The sequence below is a fragment of the Genypterus blacodes genome, unplaced genomic scaffold (genome assembly GCF_046128005.1).
Source record: "Genypterus blacodes isolate CSIRO-AG114 ecotype Tasmania unplaced genomic scaffold, CSIRO-AGI_Gbla_v1 ptg000027l_1, whole genome shotgun sequence".
Taxonomy (NCBI): domain Eukaryota; kingdom Metazoa; phylum Chordata; class Actinopteri; order Ophidiiformes; family Ophidiidae; genus Genypterus; species Genypterus blacodes.
The window spans coordinates 2,815,685-2,841,370 of NW_027466840.1; the positions used below are offsets into that span (position 1 = coordinate 2,815,685).

The 25,686-nt window shown below is 44.7% G+C and overlaps 1 protein-coding gene across 1 annotated transcript; it reads left to right on the top strand.

Annotated features, from left to right (window-relative positions):
* The first annotated feature begins 995 nt into the window (after window positions 1-995).
* On the top strand, window positions 996-25,325 carry kirrel1a (kirre like nephrin family adhesion molecule 1a). Its single transcript, XM_076143867.1, has 15 exons — window positions 996-1,266; window positions 13,797-13,946; window positions 16,291-16,440; window positions 16,513-16,670; window positions 16,756-16,906; window positions 17,143-17,248; window positions 17,399-17,547; window positions 17,654-17,781; window positions 18,282-18,408; window positions 18,561-18,661; window positions 19,982-20,198; window positions 20,402-20,509; window positions 20,709-20,836; window positions 21,099-21,176; window positions 22,926-25,325. The coding sequence occupies exons 1-15, from the start codon at window positions 1,221-1,223 to the stop codon at window positions 23,643-23,645; spliced, it is 2,517 nt and encodes an 838-aa protein (XP_075999982.1). The 5' UTR covers window positions 996-1,220; the 3' UTR covers window positions 23,646-25,325.
* The last annotated feature ends 361 nt before the right edge of the window (window positions 25,326-25,686 follow it).

Genomic DNA, 25,686 nt, shown 5'->3' on the forward strand with positions numbered 1-25,686 from the left:
CCTAGTCGCTGTGGTGGTGTGTGTGTATGTCTGTGTTTGTCTGTGTGTCTATGTGGTTACAAATATTTTGGGACTATTGCTCTACCTTTATTGTGCAGTGGTTATGGTGGGTTTATTACGCAAGAGGGCGCTCTAACCTTAGTTCAAGCGGTGTGAAGTCATGGCGAGGCTCCCCTGAAACGGCGACATCAACGAAAGTGGGTTTATTCACAGTAGGACTGCATTTCTAGAGTAATCTGAAATGAAGATTATTTGCATGTGTATTTTGACCTCACCCCAGAATACCTCGAGTTGCAGTTACAATGATAAATAAGCTTAATGATACAAAATCAACTACAATCCTGTGTCAATCTTAAATTATTTTCTTTGTTGTCTCTAAGATCCCTGTTACATTACAACGCTTTAGGATTACTAGAGTTATCTTGACAAAAAACTTAACAATCGAACAAGAAATTCAAACCCGATAATGATATCAATATTTTACAGTAAGGATTATTTTTTTATTCATTTTTTCCGTCTTTCATTATTACCAGTTTCGTATGCAGGATCCAGAGGTAAAGAAAAAGGGGGACAGTTCTGTGGTAGAGAGAGAGAGAGAGAGATAGAGAGAGAGAGAGAGAGAGAGAGAGAGAGAGAGAGAGAGAGAGAGAGAGAGGAATGCGCCTCTAATGTGAACACGGGCTGCGTCAAGCAAGCCAAGTTTACAGCAAGAACGTAGCCGGAAGTTGTTGTCACAGCTGGGTGAACATGTACAATTCGCAACCGACATCTATATACAGAGCAATTTGCAGGATATCTGATTATTTAAGACAAATTGGCGGTATAAAAATGGCGTCAAGCTCCAAGTCAAACCATTTTATTAAAAACATGACCTCTGTGGCACCTTATCTACCAGATCGGTAGCCCAACGCGTGGCGCTAGTCGTTTTATTTTGAAGGATGTAACCGGAAGTTTATATGTCTTATTGATGTGTGCTTAAGACAGCAGCGGAGCATAGAAAACGGACCGTCGTTGAGGAGCAAAGAAGAGGAGAGAGCTGGAAAAACAGTGAAATGGTGTAAAAACGGAAACGGTCCTACAGAAGACAGGGAGCGAAGGAGCAAGGGACGAAGGAGGAGGATTGTTACGCTATATTACCATTAAAGTCAGTAAACTCCGGGTTTTTGATGCTGTCCTCACGGAGGTTTGAGCCAATAACGGACTTATTGGTCGGCTGAACCATGCAGAGGCTGCTGCTCCTGAGTTTGCTGCTGAGTTTTCAAACTGGTAAGACTGGATTTCTTTGGTAAAAAGCTCACGTTACGCTGCTTTCAATGTTGGGAACAATTCATAATGTGAAGAATGGGAGCTTTAGGGAACGCAGCCTGAGCCCTCCTTCGGTATTCACTCAGGTGTGTGTGTGTGTGTGTGTGTGTGTGTGTGTGTGTGTGCACGCGCGCGCCAGAGACAGAAAAAAGCTTTGTAACGTGACTTTGCTGTGGACGGCACGCGCGCTGTTAGCTGGCGCGTATGTGACTGCGTGTCCGCGCCGCAGCAATGGATCACCCATTACACTATAAGCGCTGTGCCCGTGCGTGTGTGTCTACATATGTATACGTCGTGCGCGTGCGTGAGTCCTAACCGGTGCCCGTGGACGGACCCGTGGTGAGCCACTGAAGACGTGATGCGAATGACAGTGTTTGACCAGAAGCTCTCGTATGCACCTATCGCATGCGAATGGCTTGTCAGTCACTGAGAGCACAGATACTAGTGATCAGCCTCTCTCCTTCACACACACACACACACACACACACATTCCAAATCCACCCACCGCTGCTGTACCCGGCCTAGTGGCCTACCTTTGTGTGTGACACAAAGCCCAGATTCTCCCTCTCTCTCCCCTCCCTCTGTATATTCCAGCAGCATAATGAGGTGTATGCGGTGGCATCTGTACCTGTGGGGTGCCAGGTAGGCTATTGGCTTATGATAATCACAGCTGTAAGTGAGTTGCTAGGCGACAGGAGGATGGAGGGAGAGAAAAGATGGTTGTAATTTTTCTATGCTACCTGTTTGATCGAATCGTATGGTTGTGTTGTTGCAAACCTCCCCGTTTTCATTGTCTACCTTGGCTGACCGAGCACGAGCATGGCTGGGATGCTGACCAGCCTGCCTACTATTTCATCATAGTCGGTGAGGGGGGGGCGGGGGGCGGTGTTCGGGAAAAGGTATGGAAAGGGATGATGTCATCATGTCTGCCAGCCTTTGTATCACACTGCCTGGCAAACTACATCAGCATGTACCCGGTTCATGTTTGTGTGTTCACACCATATCAGCGCCTATCAAGGGTAAAGCGAGGAGCAGATTCTTTGTCATCAACAATAGAGGCTGCAATCTACAAATTCACACATACACACACACACACACACACACACGTGTCACACCCTGGCGAGCATCGCAACACGCAAGCATGCAGCCTCCCTGTTTCACCCATCGAGACCCCTTGTTACTGTCACATGCTGTTGCCCTGTTTGTCCACTCCATAAACCGTTCAATCCACATGACTGAGCCAGGAACAGGCACACACACACACACACACAGACATGTGTACGCACACGCCCCATTTACATGTGTGAAGCCATGTGTCCTATTGTCTGTTCTTATTGCATTCTTACAATTCTAGAACCAATCATTACTCGATGTGAGACTCGTTCTCTTAAACACAACAATGTGTTTTCCCAAAGCCTTGACTAAGATGAAACAGGTAGGCAGAAAATAGGGCTCCTTGAATTTTCTATGGACTCATACATGTGTGGCTCAAATATTGCACAGTGTATTTAGGTATTTTGCTGTGAAAATGGGCATAAAGGAACATGACTGAGGACAGATGCTGTACCTACGTTGGGGGTGTTGTTTTTAACAGCATACAGACTCTTATCTCTTGATTAGATAAGTAAAACATTATTTCATGGCCTGCAATTTGTAACAAAGTAATTGCTGACTAGTACTAAGGATTGGATAGCAATTAGTCACACAGCAAATGAAAGGTTTAGTTTTGTAGATTACTTGTTTATTTACATTTAAAAGTAGACCAGCTACGGCTAAGCCTTGCCAAATGTCTTCTTGCAACACAGTTGGAGAGATTGATTTAGTATCCTGTGCTTTTGTCTACATACCAACTTGGTAATAAGTCCCAAGCAAGCGCCGCCATTAACAAAGCTGTTATGCTGTTAAATGTTACCGCATAATCAATCACTGCAAACGCACTCCTTTAACTTCCTAATGACTGAGAGAGCCTTGATGTTGGACTTGCAGCAGTGCTCCTATAGCCTGGACGGTAGTCTGAAGTGCTGAGTCCAACAAAGGCTCCAGTGCAGGTGTGCCATTTGTCACCCTTTGTCCTTTGTGCAGACTGGCGCCACGAGATGCTGTCCATACTCTGCTCTACAACTGTGATTCACAGAGCAGAGCTTGTGAATCATAGACCTCAGACAGATTTCAGCTTACACGATATTCAGACACTGGAATAGTCAGGCACATTCTTGGGGCTTTTACACCGAGATACAGAACGGTTCCTTAAGGGTTACTTTCTTGGTCAGAGACTATACACAGTACGTAATGGTAATGTAATGGTTCAAGTTGCTGCAATAAGTTTAAGGAAGGTCCCATAAAGAATCTGAAATGCTGTTAAAAGTGCTGATCTGCAACATTTCATGCGTTCTTTCAACGTATAGTCTTTGACAAAATAAATGTCCACTTTCTTCTATACTCATCATCATTGAGTCATACAGGAGTGACTCAACGTACAGCAGGTTTATCAAAGCGTTTCCCAAAAAATGCTGTGGCACACAGGAAGTGAAGCATGTTTCTCCTCTGAAGGAGAGAAAAACTCATACGAGGACGTGATTTACTTCAGGAGCTCTTTATGACACCACAAGTCCTGTTTATAGTACTACAGTGGTCCCTTATGGGTTAGAGTGTATGACGCCTGTTTATAATCTTTATCACATTGAGAAGATGTGTTAATATATGGACTTGATTTGTGGTTTAATTGGAACTAGATGAAGCCTATTCACCAAACAGCATCTTTACTCAAAGCAATAAATGAGCCAGTTGTAAAACTGAGTCCATCATATTGCAACGTACATGCACCCCTGTGGTTCCCTATTGGGCTCAATTCAATCAACAAACAAATTCATGACATTTCTGTCCCAGTGGGTGTTTGTCAATGTGTGACATGCTGATTGCACTCTCAGTTAATATGTTTTTGTCAGGGCATTCCTCAGGACAGGAGTGTCCTGTAATGCTGAAGTGGTGTTAGCAAAAAGATGAAGCACGCTTATAGATGAAACATAGAGGATGATTCAAAGTCACCTCTTCAGTGTCTCTCTATGGATTGAATGTATTAATACATTGTGAAATTTGTGGTCGCGGATAAATTCAGTTAAAAGTGAACACACATGAATGTTTCTCCAAGTCAAGCCCCTAGATTTAATGGGCCCCTAATCCCATTGTGCTTGACACCCCCCCACCACCCCGCTTTAAAATGTAACTTTATGCAGAGTCAACACTTTATCACATCTGACTGAATCTATTGGCCTTGTTTTCCAAAACAGCATGGCTACATTCTGCAATTCTGCAGCGAGAACTAATTTTGGGAGACAGGGTGGGGGGATGGGTTGACCAAAAAAAGTTGTTTGGGGAGGAGGAGGTGGAGGACAAAGGGGGGTTAGTCTTGCGGGCAGGTGGGCAAAGCCTGATTGAGAGTGATTAGACTTTTTTCTGGATTGTTTTGCAATCTATGTGTGTCTGTGCGCGTGTGTGGAGGGGGGGGGGGGGGGTGGTAGAGATTGTAGGAGAGATGGAGGAGTGGTCGGGAGGCCAGTGTGAGAGAGAAAGGGACTATTACTCAGGCCTGACTGCTCCCACAGTGGGGACAGTGAAGCTGCTCATTCAGACAGAATATGGAAGAGGCCAGTTCAAAGGCTACATTTACGCCGCAACTGGTGTTATTGAACACACGTCTGGGGGGCTGGGGTGAGTTCTTGGTCGTCCGTCCTCCTTCCCGTCCACGCTGAGGTTAATTGGCATTAAACAGAGTTACTGTTTCCTTTTCTTTTCTTTGGGTTTCTCTCCCAACAGCCATTTTTGCTTACTTCAGTTCATTCTCCCTCTGTTTCTGTCCCCTACTGGACTCGTTTTTTTTCATCATTTCAATCTCCTCCCCGCCCCCCCCCTCCCTCTCTCTCTCTTTTTCTCGCTCTCTCTCTCTCTAATAAGTTCCAGATGTGGTTCTTGCATTCCTCTAGTCGGTGGAGAGAGAAAGAGAAAGGGGAGGGGGTTCGGGGATTATTGGGGGGGAGGGAGGGGGGGGGGGGGTGTAGTGGGGGAATGCGTAGGAGAGGAGAAGCACATGAAATTAAAACAGCACATGATGAGGAAGAGAAGCCCATGTACTGTAATGCCGAAGCACACGAGAAAACATGCACACGCACAAGATGATGCGTTGCGTTACTCTGCTGCTGTGGGGATGGTGGGGGTGGGGGATTGTAACCTCAAAAGTTTTGGGACATTCGCCTCCCCCTCCTATTGCCTCTCCCCCCTCCCTCCACAGGAATGTGGCTGACGCTGATGATGTCACTTCGTTTCTTCGTTCTCCCTTCTGCTCTTCAAACAGGGACAGGAAAAAGAGAGGGGGTGGGGGGGTGGGGAGGAGAGAGATCCAGCTCGGCAACATCCATCTTCCCTTTAACATAACAACATTAGGGTCAGCCGTCCAACTAAATTGGTTACTACAGTGCTGCAACGCTAGCTGTCTTCTCGTCATGCAAAGTAACTGCCTGCAGGGGAAATAATGAGTGAGCCATCTTTTAGCAGTAATAACCATCAATGGCTCATTAAAATATATTGTTCAGAGGCATTATGTAGTCACAGATTGTCAATGCTAACATGATAATATATGCTTAGATGTTAGCCTACATCAATTTAGCTGGCACCTTTTATTTCCAAATCAGAAACTAAAAGTAATTTAGCCTTAACACTAATGCAGCCTTTTGATGGAGGATAAGCACATATTATTACTTTGCTGAAAAAAGAACTGATCACGAGCTGGAACATTATAGATGATTTGTCTTTTCATGCATAACAAAAGATAAAGAGGTTAATAATACACACAGGAACAGACCACACTAGAAACTCTGGAGTACAGACAGAAAGAGAACGGAATAATTGATAAACAGGGGAAACAGATAACGTGAAAACTCAAATGTCGGGCCTAAACGCCACAGGCATCAAAGGTAATAAACACAAATACAAGAGAATCATTGGGAACACTAGAAATCCTGAAGAACTACTGAGGGAAAATACAAAAATGGAGATCACATAGAGATTGGGGACACAGAAAACCCGAAGAAGAACTACAATCACGAGACTATGGAGAACAAAAGACTAGAAATAGCTAGACCGGGAGGATGGTTTGGGAAGACGGATCAGGCGGAGGACCGGAACTCCAGGGAAAGCACAGAGAAAAGTGGATTGGGCAGAAGGCCAGAACTCCAGATACAGCACAGGGAAGATGACTTGGGCAGATGGCCCGAAGTCCTGGAGTAACGCCGAACCCGCGCTTCAAGCAGGCGGCCCAAACACCCGGATCAACACCGAACCGGCAGTTCAGGCAGGTGGCCCAAACAACTGGAGTGGTCGCAAGCAGGCGATTCAGGCAGGCGGCCCATCTCCTGAAGCAGTGCTGAACGGCAGGAGCAGGAACAGACGCCAATGAAGAATCGACCACCGCTGGAGCAGGAACAGGCGCAGGAGACGAGAAGGCTGCTGCTGCAGAAACTGGACCAGACGACGAGATGACCACTGGTGCAGGAACTAGACCAATGCGATGCGACTGCTGACACACGGACTAGAGGAGATGACAAGGTGGCTGCTGACACAGGAGCTGGAGCAGGCGACAAGGCGGCTACTACTGATGGAATGATAATGATAAGATGGAAGATGGAATGATAACTACCGATGGAAAATATAAAACTGGAAATCACACAGAGACTGAGGACACTGGAAAACCTGTAGAAGAACTACAATCATGAGACTATGGGATAACAAAAGACATAGTTAAACAGAATACCCTGACCAAAGGAGAAAAACCAAAAGTACACAGAACACAGGTACCAAAGGCAAACTTACACACCGAGTGACACAGAAGACAAGATAAAATCACATAGGAACACGGGAACAAAACCAGGGAACAATCCAGGACGAGAAGGAAGAGCAAAAGCAGGACGAGAAGCAAGAACAAAACCAGGATAAGGATCAAGAGCAATGGCAAGACCAGGAACTAAAGCAGGAGGAACTGACAAGAGGTCAGATGACATTGTGGAACAGGTGAGGACAATTACACAGGTAGGAACAATCAGGTTACACAAGACAGGAAACAAAATGGCAGGAAGTAAAGCAGCAGATCATCAGGCACATCATCGGGAAATAATACTACAAAGCTAGTACAGGCAGGACGGAAACAAATTAAAGATATCAAACTCCAGGATCATTACAGTGGTAAGGTTTCACAGTCCCAAACACTCTGTCGAAATACTGGTAAGGGGCCCTTTAACTAACTGGACATAATATGGCACTGAAGGTACAAAATGTGCCTTAAGTGTAAAACACAAACTTTTACTTGTCACCGCAATTCAAATTGAATAACAATAGGGACTAATAGTAAACAATTAAAAACCTATTAGGGTTTTCTGATGATGATGACATCACAGTTGGAAACAAGCTATTTGTGAATAATTACTGCTGTGTAAAAGTTAGAATGAAGGCACAATTTTGTATTTATTTCATCCAATATAAGATTATACAGGTATGTAGGTACGTGGAATTGTGGATAGTTGTCTACCTTGCTTAAAGGCCAGCTCTCGTTTGCTCTGAGGGTTCTTAGCACACATTAGCACATTCGCTATCAATAACGAAGCGTCCTTTTAAAACGACAGTATGCACGAGAGCTGATGGCAGTGTGCAGCAGTCCATGAATATTACTTTGCTCTAGGAGGTCAAGGCTCGGGCATTTATTGGATGGTTTGTGACAGATGACATTGCAAGAAGGTACAGTAGATACCAATAAAATTTGATTGGACTGGATGGAATTAAAGGAGACCTTGGAGGAGGTGATTTATCGACAGGATGCTGCTTGTAAAGTAGTGCTGTTGGATTCCATCAATCAGAGATGAGAAGTTACACTGCACTGAACTGTGAGGTGACGCTGACAGACAGACAATCTGAAGGCTGTCACAACTGAGGGTGGTGTTTGCTTGGTTGACGTTCATCTATCTGTAGGAATGGGTCACTGCCCAAAATCAATGGGGTACAACTGCTGTGAAGTATTGATTCATTATGATATTGATCATGGCAGTTTAATTCATTTGCGACCTCTACATAGCCCACCGCTGCAGACTAGCAGCTTGATATGTAGGAATCCCCTTGTTTGAGCTTATCCAGAGGACAACCATTGTTACTGCTGGTTGCCCTTGGTTACCACAGAGTGTTCTTTGTCAGTCATTCGACATGTTGGCCACACAAAGGCCTGTAGATTACTACCGACGAGCCGGCTTTCCAGAGCTCGAGCATATTCATGTGCCCGAAATGTGTCAGATGCCTTGTCCGTGAATTATCATATTACCCACCACTGATCCTGGGGTTGCCATGGCCACTGTGTCTATCATTGTGTCAGTGGTCCTCACTGACTGTAGCCATGGTAACAATGTCTGTAACAGAGGTTTGGTACGAATAAAGCTCTTCAGATGTGAAATGTCTGTATGAGAGGAGCCTCAGAGGATGGAAGGGAGCACACATACAAGCATAAGCACACACACAGACACACTCACACTCACAGAGCATTTGTATCCCCACACCTTCACAGGAACATATGCATAGACAAAGCGCAAGAATAATTTCTCTCCTGTCATTTCCAAATAAAAATGTTTCCACAGCAACCATTTCAATAGTGGTAATGGAGAGTTTGAACAAGAGGGACTGATGGAGGGAAAGTGAAGCAGATATGCTCGAAGGTGGAATGGTAGATGGAGCCCTAACAAGGGAATAAAGGGGGGGGGGGGGGGAGGTGGGGTGAGTAGAAACAGGCCAGACAAAAGAAAGGGAAATGAGTAGGGGGCATGGCCACAAAAGATGAAGCAAGCGAGGGGTCTCTGACTGCAAGTAAGGGAGAGGACGGTAGGTAAGATGATCGAGGAAGGGAGTGAGCGAGCAGACAATGCAGCAAACAAAGGAAGGGGTCTCCCTCTCTTTCCCTTTCTGCCTCTTTCTCCCCGGTGCCCTAATCCCCCCTCTGCTTTGCCCCACCTCCAGGAGTCACCTTTGTATTTGAGTGACATGCTGTCAGCAAGCTCAGCAGGTTGCCTCCTTTCACTCCTTTCCTCTCTATCTATGTCTCCACCATTCCTATAGCTGCATCACCATGGTGATGGGTTATTATGGCCATCAGTTCAGGCCGCCATGTTGTCAAGAGAAGGCAGGCACAGGTGTTAGTGTTCTCACAGCCAGATAAAGAGATTAATAAACTGGTAGAGAGTATAGTACATATAATACATTCATAGTGAATATGTATACATGAGTACAATGCAGAACTGCATAGCGCCACACATCACATATAGATACATGTGTGGAGACATGTATAGAATGTAAATATTTAGTTTGTGTCCAGATGGACAGATTGTTTAAAGCTGGCTCGATGAATTTTCAGTCATGTACATCAAGGTGAGGGTGAGGCAGTGCTGCATGACTCCTATGGCTGCAACTTTGTCCCGAAACAATGATGTCATCCTCCTCCATCACACTTCACAGCTCTGCCTGTGGAACTCTGCGCCTCTTTGTTCTCCCGTTCCTGCATCTCATTTTCATGCCGTCTCTCCGTAACACCAGCACATCGGCCACACGCGGCGATGATATGGAATCAGACAGATAGCAAAATAAATTTGGAGCAGAGTAAGTAATACAGAAGAGAGAAGGGACAAAGAGAGAAATAATGAGAGACCCGTGCTGGGCTATTAATTGGATGGGTGGAGGAAGGATGAGGTCATTTAAAAATGTTTTTCAGAAAAATGGGTGTACCAAGCACGAGGGAGGATTTCATCAGACACATACGCTCATACAGAAAACTTTTTTTGGGCAGTTACTTTAGACGTCAGCTGTTGCTATGGTGACGCAAGTATGTGATCCAACCGCAGTGCTGGATTGGCTGGAAGCAGGCAAGGGAGAGGGAGGCAGGGGGACATTGGTAGAGGGGTACAGGGAGGGGTCCAGACACAAAGGTAATTAGATCAATGCATAACAATCCATACAAATGACACATTTATTTAATAACATTTCATTCCATGAACCTTTTCAAGCTTTCAACACAATACCCTCTATTGCATCACTCTCAGCCTCATCCCCTGTCCCATATGGAGAGGTGAGGTAGCTTGTGGAAAACCAAGCTTTGACATTCACAGAGAACAGGAGGACGTGTAGCAAATGAAGACACACTGTGCATGCAAGCAGCACTCATACAAAAATAACTCCAAATGTCTTTGCATCCATATAACCTCTCTGTTATTTTCAGTAATAAATTGATGGGTTGTTACCTTGCTATTAAAACACTGGACAACGTGCTTCACATTATAGCCTTGTGTGGCCATGTTTGTGGTGAATCACCCGGCGAGGTTGTGTGTGCGCTCTCGTTTGGCTTTGTGTCTGCTTTGACAAGCCAACTTGGTGTCATAGTGTCTGCAGGGGCTGTTGTTTTCTGCCCCAGATTAATTCTAATCCATTTCCAAACTTTGACTAGGGCCATACTTAATCCTAGACTAAACTGAGATCTGTTTCCAGTGGCAATAGACTTGATTGTGATTGTGATTGCGACTTGATCGAGTGGCCGTGTGTGTGTGTGTGTGTGTGTGTGTGTGTGTGTGTGTGTGTGTTGACAGTATATGGTAAACCTTTGTGGTGATGTTTTGGTCATGAGTACTGACCGTTTTTGTTTGTGTCAGTGTGTGTGTGTCCACGTGTATGTGGTCATGGCTTCTCTGTGACGTGGTCTTTGTATGGACATGGTGCCCAGAGTCTCCTGGTGGTATCTTGGGAATCAGTGACTCAAGGAAATCAGGACACACTCTAAATTTGTCACTGCAGCATAACCCACATAATGAAAGAATACAAGCTCCATCTCTTGCATGCACACATTCTCCTGTCTTGTACTTGCTCTGACTGCTTCGTGTGTGTATAGAATATTTCCTACAGATTGTTTTTTTACACACATGCTGACAAGTGTTAAGCGGGTAGTATTGAAATCAGAAATGAAAGGAGCACACGCTGAAATGAGTCACTGTATTCAGACCTCAGTCCTGCTTGGGTATTTTCTCTGCAGGTCGTAGGCTCCACTCTTTATTCTATTGTGTTTGTGGTTTACTGTGGCAGATGATGGCCTCCTGTTTGCATGTCTGAGATAGTGGAGGAAATGATTTGCTTGCCCTCAAATTATCATGTCAAGTCTTTGGTGCAAGATAAAACCCAGCTAAACTCTCTTTAGCCCCTAGATATTTTTTATTATTAGGATTAATAGGATTATTAGGATTATTAGGATGATAAAGTTTCTCACTGTGCTGTGTGGTGATAAGAGTCAGAAGTGAAATAGGTTGCATTCAGGTAAACAAAATAAAAATGTGTTTTTGCATGTATCAACAGGACCACGGGACCCCTAGTGCCAGATTTCTCTTAAAATCTTGAAAACTACAGTGTCAGTGACCACAAATGATGAGTTTGAATCAGGTTTAGACTACACACTCCTGTGAAATCACCAAAAACACAGACAAGATAAGGACTGTGACATTTTCAAGGCTCAGTTTTGGATTTGCCATGAAGTTTAAGTGAGCAGTAAAGTGAGCATTTTACCAGCCATTAGAGGAACTACATAACAAAGGTCTTCCTGCATTGATTTCAGCTTCTAGCCATGGTGTTTGCTGAAAAAAAAGGTACATTCTTGTGCTGCAAGGTCATGGCAGTTTGCGTAGTTACACCATATGAATGATTTTGACAACAATGATACATGACTTTGTGATTGATTTCATATGGTTTTGCTTTTGTTTGGCTTGTTTGTTTATCACACCTCATTTATCCCATTCATTTTGGTGTTCCACAAGAAGCAAATTAGGAGCCCCTGTTGTTTTTTTGGCTGAGTGCTAAATTGTCCAATGTATGCACGATGCAAGCCTCCATCTCCATTGATTCCCCTTTCAGTGTGTATAGTTGCACTTGGCCTTTATCTTCAGAGTATTGATGTGCTGTTCTGTCAGAGGCCATTGCTGTTTGCATGACTGAGGTCTTGACTAATATCAGGCATATTGCAGCTCTGCTAATCACAACACATCTGACATGATGGGAGGAAAATGCATGCTGGGAGGTCGACTGCAGAGGAATATGGCAGTTGTTTAAAATAAAGTGAGACGAGAATTTCCAGAAGAGTGCCGCAAGGCTCAGGGACAGAAATATGAGGAACAGAGAAGACAAGGGATATAAAGTGAAAAAGTGACAGAAGAGAGAGAGAGAAAGAGGGTGAACGACAGAGAAATGGGTGAGGAGAGAGAGAGAGAGAGGGTGAGTGGAATTGGGGGAATGAGGAAGAAAGGGCTGGAGGGCTGGAGGGCTGATATTTAATGTGATAAATGAGTTGTGACAGTCCGCCTCTAACCCCCTTCCAACCAGCGAGGAGGAGGAACACAGAAATAGAAAGCATTATGGGTAAAAGGACATATACAGCATTATATATGTATATAGAAAGAAGGAGCTGCATACATAGAGAAGTAGAGGACATTCATAGGCGGGATTACAAATGTACAAAATGAGGAGACGGGGAACGCATACATATAGCCCAGAGTGAAGTAAAGCTATTTGGGTAGAGAGGACGTACAACATATAGAGAAAGAACAGAGGGAGAGAGGTAATGGCAGAGAAGGGGAGGGTGGGGGGTGCACAATGCAGCATTGGGTTAATGACCTACTGTAGGAGATTCTTTGAAATAAGCGAGAGGGAAGCAGGGGAAAAAGGAAAGCGAGGGATGGAGTGGAAACAATGACAATTTAAAGCGCAAATCCTCCACAATGAGTGCCTCTCCTCCATTGTATGGGTGTCGTGTCTTCAAGGGACATTTAATTACAACTTGTCATCATATGCCATTGAACAATGCCATTTTTTTTCCTTGTTTTTCCTCATATCGGTTGGTGGGCCAGAATGGCTAGAGATGAATGCAAGTCTATCTGCTTTAGTAGTGGACTCGAGACTGGAGGCAGAGAGTCGACTAGACAATGACAGCCACTGTAATTTGGTGGGGAGTGGAAGCCTGGGAGATGACTCATAGGGAGGAATGAGGAGAGGAGAGGGGGAGAGAAAAGAAGAGAGGGAGGGAGGGAGGACGAGAAGAAACTGAAGTCATGGGCAAGAAGAGAAGGGGTGTGAGACCCTATGGCTGAAGTTGTCTGTTTGATCTCCCAGCTCTTCTCCCTGAGTCAGCTCTAACCACCTCTTCCTCCTTTTCTTTCCCCCTTTATCTTCACCCTACACCTCTGTCTTTCACTGAGTAGCTGTAAGCTATTGCATTATCAAAGACAGCCAATCTTTCCAGTGCTGCTGGGGAATGCATTTTTTAATCAATAAACCACCAAACCGCGGCTTGAATAATTGTCTTTATCTGTGGTCCAGTGTGCAGGAAAAAGAGCCTCTAAATCACCCTCTTCTTCCTCTCTGTCTCCCTCTCTTTGTTTCTCCAGTGTGGACAGCGAGGTTCTCTCAGGAGCCAGCAGACCAGTCGGTGGTCCGGGGCCAGAGGGTGATCCTGTCCTGTGTTGTCTTCAACTACTCTGGCATTGTCCAGTGGACCAAGGATGGCCTGGCTCTGGGCATCGGAGAAGACCTCCGGGGTGAGACATTCATTTGGCATTCTTTCAAGTTGGCTTCACCGTGTAAATTTGATACACCTCAAGTGAGTGTACAATGTTGTGTGTGTGTTGGTCTGCATAAACATTCTTCTGAAATCTAGTAGTTGTCTGTCAGTGATGTTTGGTTATCAGGACGCCGGTTCCTGAGTTCCTCAAAATGTTCCTACAATGTGAAAGACAAATATTTTGGATACTGGTAGACTGAGCGGGGTGTCGCATGTCTTTGTGGTTTTCCTTTGGGTGCACCTCCACAAACATGCAAGTTACGCGAACTGGAAACTCATGTGTGTGGTTGTGAATGTGCGCGTGCATGAGTTTGTGTCAGCCTTGTCTACGGTTCACCCTGCCTCTCACACAATTACCCTTAGTATAGGTCTAGAGAACGGTTAGAGAACGTTAAAGAACGGTATAGAGGCGGTATAGAGAACCTTACCTATCCCGATTGATATGGTCAATAGATGAATTGAAAGACCGAGAAAGCATTTGCAATTTGGCCCAAGCTGCCATGTATTACATACGTACATACTAAATGACCCACATACCGTATCCTTGCTTTGAGGAATAACTCTTCATACTGGCAGTGTGTGGTAATATCTGTACTGACAACACTTTGTTCTGAAAACACTATGCTGGTCCGAGGTCTTGTTTTCTTTCTCTTTGGACTTGTCCCCTGTGACTGAACTTCCACTTTATTTGTTCACTTTATCGGTTCATCTGTCAAACACCCCATCCAGACATCCCCTGGCTTTGACCAGGATGATGCTTGTCGTTCCTGTGTCGTAGCATTTTCCAAATTTCTCTCATTACCCCAAAGGGGACGAAACAATCAAAACAGTTTGCTGACCCTGAGGGAACAGCTTCTTTGTCTGTTGTTATTGCTATTTTCTTTCCTTTCCTTTCCTTTCCTTTCCTTTCCTTTCCTTTCCTTTCCTTTCCTTTCCTTTCCTTTCCTTTCCTTTCATTTCCTTTCCTTTCCTTTCCTTTCCGTTCCGTTCCGTTCCGTTCCGTTCCGTTCCGTTCCGTTCCGTTCCTTTCCTTTCCTTTCCTTTCCTTTCTTTTCCTTTCCTTGCCTTTCCTTGCCTTGCCTTGCCTTGCCTTGCCTTGCCTTGCCTTACCTTGCCTTTCCTCTTCTCCATCTTACTGTGTCTGTCATGCTATTCCTGTGCAGTCTCCTCGTCTTTGCTCCCTTGTCCTTTTTTCTCCCTGTTGCACTCCTTCTCTCGGCTTCCTGTGTTGTGCTGAGCCCTCTTGCTGTATTCTTGATTTAACTTCCTTGTCTTCTCTTTCTCTATCTATCGTTTCTCACCTTCAGCTTGCTGGTCAACCTTTTTTTTGGTAACCCTCCTGCCTCCTTTCCTCTCCTGCTCTCTGTCCTCATCTGTCCCTTCACCATTATCTCTCTCGCTCCCCTTTCTTTCTCCCTTCTTTTAATCATATTGTTACTGTAATGGTCCAGTGCTTCAAGCCAAAGCTATTAAATAGAAACATGTGAATGAGCACTGGGCGCTTCATGCACACATGCACTCTGTGTGTGGGTATATTTGTGTATGAGGCTCCGTCCCCCCTCTCTCGGCTTTTCGCTCGACATTTCACATGCAAATGCACATACATACAAGGCACACACACACACGCACACATACAAGCAGAAACAAGGACACACAAGGTTAGGGACGCAGCAAAGCGCTGCTCTGAGCCCACACATGGACATGAAAACCCAGCGTTTCGCATGCAATCTCCGTCTAGGCAGCTTCATCAGCCACATGAATTCTGCACCATGGACTGGACTCGATTTGAGTTCTCTGAAACGGTGCTGTCATAATGCATTCATCTTTTCCCTCTGCTAGTGATGGAGTGCAGGGATGCCACCTAATGGTGAGAATGTACAGCAGCGACACAGCTGTGAAAAGTAGCGGATGGGGGAAGGGAACGGGAATATTGGAGAGGTTGTCTTGCATGTGTGTATTCATGTGTGCATCCTGCAACTGTGTAAAAGGGGGTGTTTGAGCATTTGTTTGTGTATGAGCACTGAGCATGTGTTTGTATGTCAGTGCAGTCCTCTAGTGTCACTTAAATGGTGCAGAAAATTATAAAAAGTCGGATTTGTTGTAATTCCATTCTGGATCACATAAATATGTGTTTAAAAATAGGATCTGTGCCACGTAACTACTAGTAACTTCCATTTAATATACAAATATTTAATAAATATTCAGCGCTTTCATTGGTATCTGGTTGGATCTTTCAGCTTAGATGAAATGTGTGGATACCCATTTATGTAGCCTGATGCAGCTTGGTTAAGTGTCTCTGTACCTTTATCTGTGTGTTCCAGCTTGGCCCAGGTACCGTGTACTGCGTGTCCAGGACTTGGGCCAGTACAACCTGGAGATTCTGTCAGCTGATCTGTCTGATGATTCCCTGTACGAGTGTCAGGCCCCTGATGCTGCCCTGAGGTCGCGGAGAGCCAAACTCAACGTCCTCAGTAAGTTTCGGTGCACTTGTGTGTTTGCACAGGTGGATCTATATGTGTTTCTAACACGGCTTCTTCCTCCAGTCCCCCCAGATGAGCCGGTGATAGATGGGGGTCCTGAGGTGCTGCTGAACGCGGGGGAGTCTTATAACCTTAGTTGTGTGTCTCGAGGGGCAAAACCCCCTTCTATGGTCGAGTGGCTTAAAGATGGGCTACCTGTGGACGGGGCTGCTAGCACCACCGTAAGTCCCACACCCACAAAATACACCTCATGACCTGAATGAGCTTTGGATGTAACGTCTTTCTCTCTGCTCATCCTGTCACCAGGAGGTGCTTTCAGACAGGAAGAGGGTGACCACACGTAGCTACCTTCCCATCCAGCCCATTGACACTGACACTGGGAGGAACTACAGCTGTGTGGCCACCAACCTGGCTGTTCCCACGGGCAAGATTACAACCGTCACCCTCAACGTACACCGTAAGAACCAGAGTTCCCTCCATATATCCTCATATAGCTTTGAGTAACAGTATTTACATTTCCTTTTAGGACTACTATTAAGACTTTAGCATGCAATCTAAATGGGATATTGCAGGAGATTGTTAGGAAAATGTTTGACAGCCATTTTGCCCTTTTATATCACACATTGCTCCAAACTGCAGAAATCTGTTATGTGAGTAAAAGTGTATGACGACATTGTGTTCCTTTTCTGACAGACCCACCCACAGTAACCTTGTCCATCGAGCCTCGGTCAGTCCTAGAGGGGGACAGAGTCACCTTCACCTGTCAGGCTCACGCCAACCCTCCCATTATGGGCTATAGGTCTGCATCCTTCTTCATCCTTTTACTGACACAATAAGCAGTTTACTAAATACATGCTTTTATGTGTCATAAATACCACAGCTTAGCATATTGTTTGGGAGTATATACAAGGTATTTCAGTGTTGATAACCTAGTGTGTTTAAACTGTAGGTGGGCTAAAGGTGGCGTGGTCCTTCAGGGTGCCAGGGAGAGCGTGTTCACCACCAAGGCTGACCACTCCTTCTTCACTGAGCCTGTGTCCTGTCTGGTTTTCAACGCTGTGGGCAAAACCAATGTCAGCATCCTGGTGGACGTTCACTGTAAGTCACCCACAATTGTCTCTCCAAGGTTTCGCAAGAAATAAAGAAAACATCGCTAACTCTTCCTTCTGCCCTCATGTCTGTTTCTGTCTGTCTCTGTCCACAGTCGGTCCAATCCTATTGGTGGAGCCCCAGCCAAAAACAATAGATGTGGACTCTGATGTCACCCTCAACTGTAAATGGGCCGGCAACCCTCCACTTACCCTCACATGGTTCAAAAAGGGTTCAAATATGGTATGAGAATGAGAGCTCTTAGTTTTACTGTTGCCTTCTGTTTTTGTATTCACACACTTTTGCATCTTTCAATCCATTCTCCTCTTCATCTACATTACACAGCAGCTGTACCAACAGTCTGCCTGTCAATCAAAGCAGCCAGTATGTAAGAAGAGAGAACAACCATATGGAAAGAGAAGAAAACCTATAGACACAGTTTATGAGGGTTAGGTTAGGTGAAGGAGTATGTAGCCTGTGACCATCATCATCATCATTATCATCATCATCATCGTCATTCAAGTTTATTTTTTCTCGGTGGTCATTATTGTAGATCTTGAAAGGATGTGCTTGCTAATTAACTGTAAATCCTTTAATTTTAATAATAGCACATGTGTTAACTAAATGATGATAATAAAAGGAACACATTGAGTAGTAATATGGCAAATAAATAAAGATTAGAAAAGAAGATGAAGAAGAAAGAAGATTGTTTTCATTTGTCCCTTCCATTTACTCACTCACAGGTTCTCAGTAACAGCAACCAACTGTACCTGAAGTCTGTGAGTCAGGCGGACGCGGGCCAGTACATCTGTAAGGCCATCGTCCCGCGAATTGGAGTTGGAGAAACAGAGGTCACACTCACAGTCAATGGTATGAAAACAAGCCAAGTCACTGGAATGTCTTGTAGCCTCCTCTGAAAAGACTTAGTGTGATGTATTGCTGTGTTTAAAAAGGAAATCCACAGTAAAAGGCCCTAACAATTTCCTTACTCTGTCATTTCACTTTTATTTCTTCATTTCCAGGTCCTCCCGCCATCTCCAGTAATCCTGTGCAGTACGCTGTGAGAGGAGAGCGAGGAGAGGTGAAATGCTACATAGCTAGCACGCCTCCTCCTGATAAAATTGTAAGTGTCAAGTTATTTATAAAATTTCCCATGTCTGGAAACAAAAAGATAATATCATTTCAGTCCTTGCTTTTACGGTGTCCGTCTGCTTCTCACTCGCTCCTCTCCTTTTTTTTTGGGCTCTGTGCCTTTTCTATTTGAGCTGTGACTCACCGTAAAACTCTTTCGGAATCCTCATCCAACGCATCACACAAACAAACCATCACTAACATCAGGCTGGTCCACTTTTAGCTCCTGCGTCAGAGATGGGCCTGGGTGCTTTCTCCACTTGACTGTATCACAGCGACACAGTAGTGGCTGGGCTGTGACTGATCCATCCTGACTGGCAGAGCTCTCTCCTAATGCAAACGGCCACGGAAAAAGGGGACAGAAAAAGATTGATAAAATATGAAGGAGTGGTTGTCCCAGTAAACGCCATAGCCAGGTGGTTCTCTTTCTCTTGAATAAGTGGACAGATTATGGGAACATGTGGGCTTATGCATAATTGACAGGCCGTGGTACACGACTTCAATGCTGAATAATACAGCTGCTTTTAGTGGCTTTAAAGCTGAAGAATGTGCAAGATTCTCACCGACACGCACACACACAGATCCGCACACACAACGTATTTGTATGGCTCTGTGTAGTCCGGAGCACAGCTGTTGCTACATACATTTATGTACATCCTGGTGTGTGAGCTTTATGTCACCTGTTTTGCATTCATGTTCAGATTGTACACTGCTCATATTCCCCTTGGAGGAGAGATAATGAAATATTTATTGATTTATGGACTCAAATTAATTCTTCATTTACCAACCAGGATCACTCTGCCTCATTACCTCTGCCAAGGAGGTTTCTGCACGATAGATTGGTTTGCTGGGTGATGATAGTAACACGTTTGGCTTTATATTGAAAGTTAAACTGTTCGGTCTTGGTGGAGGTATGCATTCTCTCAGCGCCTTCTATCTTGCATGAAAATGGTTAAATGTAGAGATTTGGATTGCTGCACATGAGGTTGTTGACACATTAAGGTCACTGTATTGGTTCATGGGAAGTATAATTAAGCATCTGGAAACGTTTATTTATTATTTATGGAAAGATTTGTAAAGGGGTCTGTGGCTGTAGAGTTTGTCATGAAAGGTCAGGGAAAGTTAAGGGGGACTTCCTGTTGGGGCTAAAAGAACATATGATATGAATTTCCCTCCTGGATTTGTGATTTGAGTCTCAGACGTGTCCTCCTCAATGAGCTATTACAGGAAAAACAACCTTTGTTATTTTATCTATTCTGAATGGATGGGTTTTTGTTGTATGACCTGACCTCTTCTTGTCTGTGTGCTGCAGGTGTGGGCGTGGAAGGAGAATGTGTGGGAGAAGGAGAAGGGGACACTATTGGAGAGGTACACAGTGGAGCAGAGCAAATCTTCAGCTGAGGGCGGTGGGGTCCTCTCCACCCTCACCATCAACAACGTGATGGAGTCCGATTTCCTGTCCACCTACAACTGCACGGCGTGGAACTCTTTTGGCCCGGGAACCATGATCATCAGCCTGGAGGAGAGAGGTGTGTTCTCCATTTTCTGAAGTTATATTGTACATTAACAAACAAACTCTGTCAGCCTGGAGGGCAGATGCATCCCTGTTGGTTTATCTTTACATACAAAACAACTCTTTTACAATTTTCAAACATAAATGGTTGAAGACCTATATTCTTATCTATCCTTTTGACCAACCCCCTCCTCTCTCTCTCTCACCTGCTCCCCTCAGAGGAGGTCCCACTTGGGATAATAGCCGGTGGGACAGTGGGCTGCACCATCCTCTTGTTCCTCTGTCTGCTGGTCTTCGTGCTTATCTTCTACTGGCAGCGCAAAGGCAGTGAGTCACCACCACCCTTTTAAGATCCTGTAGAACAGCAAGTAGCAATAAGTTTTACAAACGCAATATTAGACCTAACAAAGTATTATTCTTTACAATTTATTCACCACAGTGTGGCTGTAGATCCCTGTGAACATCCTTTTCGTCTCCGTGAAAACTCACACCAGCTGTATTCAACCTTGCAATGTTTTGCTTTCAGGTCGCCGCGGGGTCACACTGGGTAAACCCGACATCAAGGTAGAAACGATAAACAAGGAGACCCACAGCTTGGAGGAGGACTCCGGCAGCGTGTCCACGGCATCGCGTATGGTGAAGGCCATGTACTCGGTGAGCAGCAGCAGGAGATGTGTGCTTTGAAAGTGTCTATACAGCCTGTAGTTGTAGAACAACCTCAGATTAACTCACTAACCTTTCCCTGTGCCCTGTCGTTTCCCTCTGTAATCTCTCTTTTTAATCCCCTTTTCCTGTCACATTCGTTGCCTTTTTCCCTCTTCTGTTTCCTTATGGCACCTCCTCTCTCTTTTTGTTTTTTTTCTGTTGTTTGACGGTTTAGTTTCTCCCGTCTGTGTCCTTCTCTCCCTCCAATCAGCCCTTTAAAGATGACATAGAGCTCAAGTCTGACCTACGCAGTGACACCCTGGACACCCGCCAAGAGTATGACCTAAAGGTGAGCTCATGCACTCATAGTGTCGCCAATAACATCCAGTACAATCCATTTGTGACGCAGAATGTCTTCAGAAAAGGCTTGACTTTTGTATAAAGAAAGTACAGAGTAGTTGCATGCAGAGGTACAAAAGCAAGGTGAAAGAATAAAGGTGAGGTGAAAATGGGACATCACATCATGTGTCATCATCATCATCGTCAGAGTCAGTGAGGTCTGCTGGCATCCATTTCGTTTCTCCAATGAGTCTGTGCTTGTTTCTTTGAATGTCATCAGGATTACGGTTTTACAAAACTCGGTAGAAGGGAAGAACTCATTATGTTCTGATTCAGTTGCGTGAAAACCATTTGAAGATTTCTTATAATAGTTAAACACATATGTCCACCAAGGCTTGTCTGAGCTGTAACGAGTGTCCTTCTAGTTTCCTGGCAAGGCTTCAGTCTAATTATACTCAGAGCTGAAAATATCTCAATCATTATTGACATGGTGACTCTGAGTGAGGAGTTTCAGCCAAGGCTTTACAGTATTTCAGGGTGACATTCACCGTATCCTCCAAGCAAAAAGTGCTTGAGATGAATTGCACAGTCATACCTTTGAAATCTTTATATTGTTGTGAAAGATAGTCAATTGCTTTTGTCATCTGAAAACTGCAGCACTGAAAGTACAAGGTGATGAACCAGAATCAATGTTAGTATTGATTTTTGTCTTTTCTATGATGAGAGAAAGGTCATTGCTATTTTACTATCACTGTTAGAAAGAGGAGGTTATATTCATAGGTGTCTATTACTTTAATGAGCTGTGTAGTGAGAGTTGATAATGCGTGGGATTAAAAAATGTTTCGGGATTCTATTTGAAGCCTCTAGAAGGTTCACGGAGCAAAATCTGTATCAAAGGTCAAAGGTCAAGCGTATTTGTTTATTCTGTCGTGCTGTGTTGTGTAAGCGCTAAAATTTATTTCATGTATTAAATTAAAGTATTGTGTTTTTTATGATAAACGCAAAATAGACCTCAGTAGTTCTTGTCGCTGCATACTGTAGTTATGATAAACAAAGAGAGTGTTGGCCAATTAGACTGAGCAGTCCAGCGTCACTATAAAGGGGTTTGATCACCGTTTCACATTTTTACCCTCGCTGTCTGGAGCAGCAAAGCAGACACAAGGTTGGGTGGGAGAGAGGTCTGGGCTTGTGCCACACAATGAGATGGCAGTACCAGCCCAGAAATAGCAGCAGGACACTGTTTCAGCAGCCAGGCATGTTGGTGAGCAGGGAGATCTTCAGGCTTTTCCCGGACAAACCTGGGGTCAAGCCTGCATGTTCTGCTGATGTGTCCTGGAGGAACACTTCATCATCATCATCATCACAATCTACATACAGTTGAATAAAGTACAAAGAATAAAGTCTCATGTATACATATGATCTTCACCACTGAACTTCACAAATATTGATTTATAAATGATGAGATGTAACTCTTTTAAAGTTGTCTTCATCGTGTACTTTGTGATGATGATTTTCCTCCACAGTGCTATTTTGGAAGGCTTGTTTGCTCCACAACATGTTCCACAATTTGCATACCTTGTTTGAAAATGATGGAAAGTCTGATCTTAGTAAACCTCTGGAGTCTTGAGCTGGGTGAAGTTGAATCTGAGCTCCGATCTCCCAAAAGAACAGCAAGAGAAAGAAGAATTTCTCTGTGGGGATCAGATAGGAAAATATTTCACTCTCTCCCTCTTTCTCTCTTTGTCTCTCTCTCTTTCAGGACCCGACCAATGGCTACTACAATGTGCGAGCCTCAACCCACGATGAGGGCCGCCCTGCTTCCCGCTCCACCATGCACTACTCTGACTACCGCTCCCCAACGGGAACACCGGGGGGAGCTGCATCCATTAGCAGCAGTGCTGGAGGCTCAGGAGCTACTGCCAGCGGAGGGGCCCCTGGTCCTCCAGGCCCTCTGACCTCTCCTGGTCGCCCCCAAGCTTGCTACGACCCACGGCCACCATCCAGACTCTCCCATATTAGCTACGCCCAATTCAACACCTTCACCCGTGCGGGCCAGAGTCAGCAGCCCCCGGCCAACCCTCCCCCTCCAGCCAGCGACTTCCAAGGTGACTGCAGCCTCCTGGACTCCACCCCCCAGCTGACCTACGACGGCTACGGTTACCCATCGCATTATCCGTCCTATCGTATGGGCTTCGCCCCATCCAGCCTGGCCCCGCTGGAGGCTGGCCCATCCTATGAGATGTATGGAGTGGGATCTGGGGTGGGATCTGGGGTGGGGGGCTCGGGGGTTGGAGTGGGTCCTGTGGGTCCCGTGGGTCCCGTAGGTCCCGTGGGTCCTGTGGGTCCTGCGGGTCCAGCACCCTCAGGGTCAGAGACTGGACTGGGGAAGTACAGCAGCGCCACTCGCTTCTCATACACCTCCCAACACTCTGACTACTCCCACAGCCGACACACACAGAGGATGCAGACTCACGTGTGAGAGAGACACATAACTATAACAGCCTCGCACTCTTAGCAGAATGTGGGGAAGCGTCTTATATATAGCCTCACACTTAAAAACACACAATCACAGATTTACACATTTTCACACACTAACATGAACATCCCCAACAACACACAGCTACAAAATACACATCACATACAAAGACACTCACACCCATGCACACTGAGTCAGAAGACCATGCCTATGAGACAGGGAGGTATGAGAAACGCAGAGCAATGGCGAGTGAGAGAGCGTAGTGGAAAATACACAGCTGTGGATAAACAGGGAATGCAAATTTCTCACAATTTTGAATTCCCTCACTCCCATTGTGTTCATATATCTGAGCTCTGAAAGAGCAGATGGCGCAAGTCACAATCAAGACTGGGAAAGAGAGTGAGAACCAGTGAGAAGATGAGAGATCGTCAATCTTCGAAGCCCATAGCCTTTGCTATGACATTAGATTGTAAATGATGAGAGGGAACGTCTTCAGGCAAAACTGAAAATATGGTACATGCAGATCGAAAGAAACCTCATCCAGTGGAAGTCATTTCTGGCCACTGTTTGTTTTGCTGGTTGTTTTATTCAATCATCCTAGAGCACATATATAGTATCCCAGAATGCCCTTTTGTACAGTGGTACATGCCATCATGCCTATTGGGCGGCAGGGACAGTGTGGGGAGGCGGGGTGGGTTGGGAGGGTGTCATCATTTTGCACTGCATCCACAGTATTCATTCTTAGACGTCCCTTATCTATATCTGTATAATGTTGTCTTTTTATTTGCACACCAGACTAGAGCTTTGTATTCTATTTTTTAACATTACAGAATTATTTTTGTCAATGTCAAACATGTAATGTGTGTGTATGGACCAAATGTTCAAACGTGAGCGCGTAGCTGGGCTTTTGCTTGGGCGATAATCGCTGAGACAAAGTGAACCATAAAGAGTTGCGTTCGCAGCAGAGGCTGAATTCCTCCTACAAAGGCGAGAAGGAATCGAGGTGGAGTTCGAGCTGTAAAGGTATAACAGTGTGTAAAAGAAACCTAGTGCCAAGTGTTCATACTGTTCTTCACCTTTGACCATGTGTATGCAGTAGAACCACCTTCAGTTGGCGAGTGCGAAGCTTGTCAGTCATTCCGGACATCTCAGCAGGCTGCAGACTTTTCTCTGAGCTCCCAACTACAAGCCTGGTGCAGACAGAGAGAAAAAGACACATGTTGGGTTTAGAACTGAGTGGCCTTATAGGGGAACATGTCATATATATTTCCATTTGAATCATTCCTCATTGTCAGTCTGCCAAATGGCCAAAGGAGAACATGTATGCAGAGGTTCAATGAAGGCTTGTCCACTGTTGACATATAGTTGTGTATGAGTGAGTGAATGTGGGTGTGTGAGAGGGAACTCAAGAGGGAGTGTGTGGGCATTTGCGCACACATCGATTTGTACAGTGTGTTTGTATAGACGTGCGAATGAGCGAATGCGTGCGTGTACGTGAAGCATACACACACAGCGAGAGTGCGCGACTATTGTATGCATGTCCATGTGTATACAGTATGTGTGCATGTCTGTATGTGTCTACTTGTGCGGGTGTGTGACTCTGTATATGTCCATATCATTTTCTCACAATCCTGTTACAATACTTTTATACCTCTGGTAGGACTGTATCCTGTATTATTGTGTCTTTGAATTTAGAAAAATCCAATGTTTATCCTATTGTACTGTTCTTCGTAGCAGAGAAAACTGTTCAAAAGATGTACAACGAACATTATCAAACTCTCATTTTTTATTTCATTATCTTCAATATTTTTTAAAAATGGTATGTAATTATTTTTCCACAGTATTACATAAATAAAAGCACTGTTTTTTTTTTTAAATAAATCAATGACTTTGTCGCATTGATGTTGGAATAAACAGTCAACAGTGAGTCAACAGACGGTCAACATTAAATGTAGACGTTTATTTGCTTCCACATAATAATACAAGGTATAACTAATTATCCAGCTAATGGGTTTGTTCCTTGTGTTTTGTATATCATAAAGTT

Coding starts and splice junctions, on each gene's coding strand:
- kirrel1a (XM_076143867.1), top strand. CDS start 1,221: ATGCAGAGGCTGCTGCTCCTGAGTTTGCTGCTGAGTTTTCAAACTG. Junction 1,267..13,796: donor GCTGCTGAGTTTTCAAACTG/GTAAGACTGGAT, acceptor TTGTTTCTCCAG/TGTGGACAGCGAGGTTCTCT. Junction 16,907..17,142: donor CGTCACCCTCAACGTACACC/GTAAGAACCAGA, acceptor CTTTTCTGACAG/ACCCACCCACAGTAACCTTG.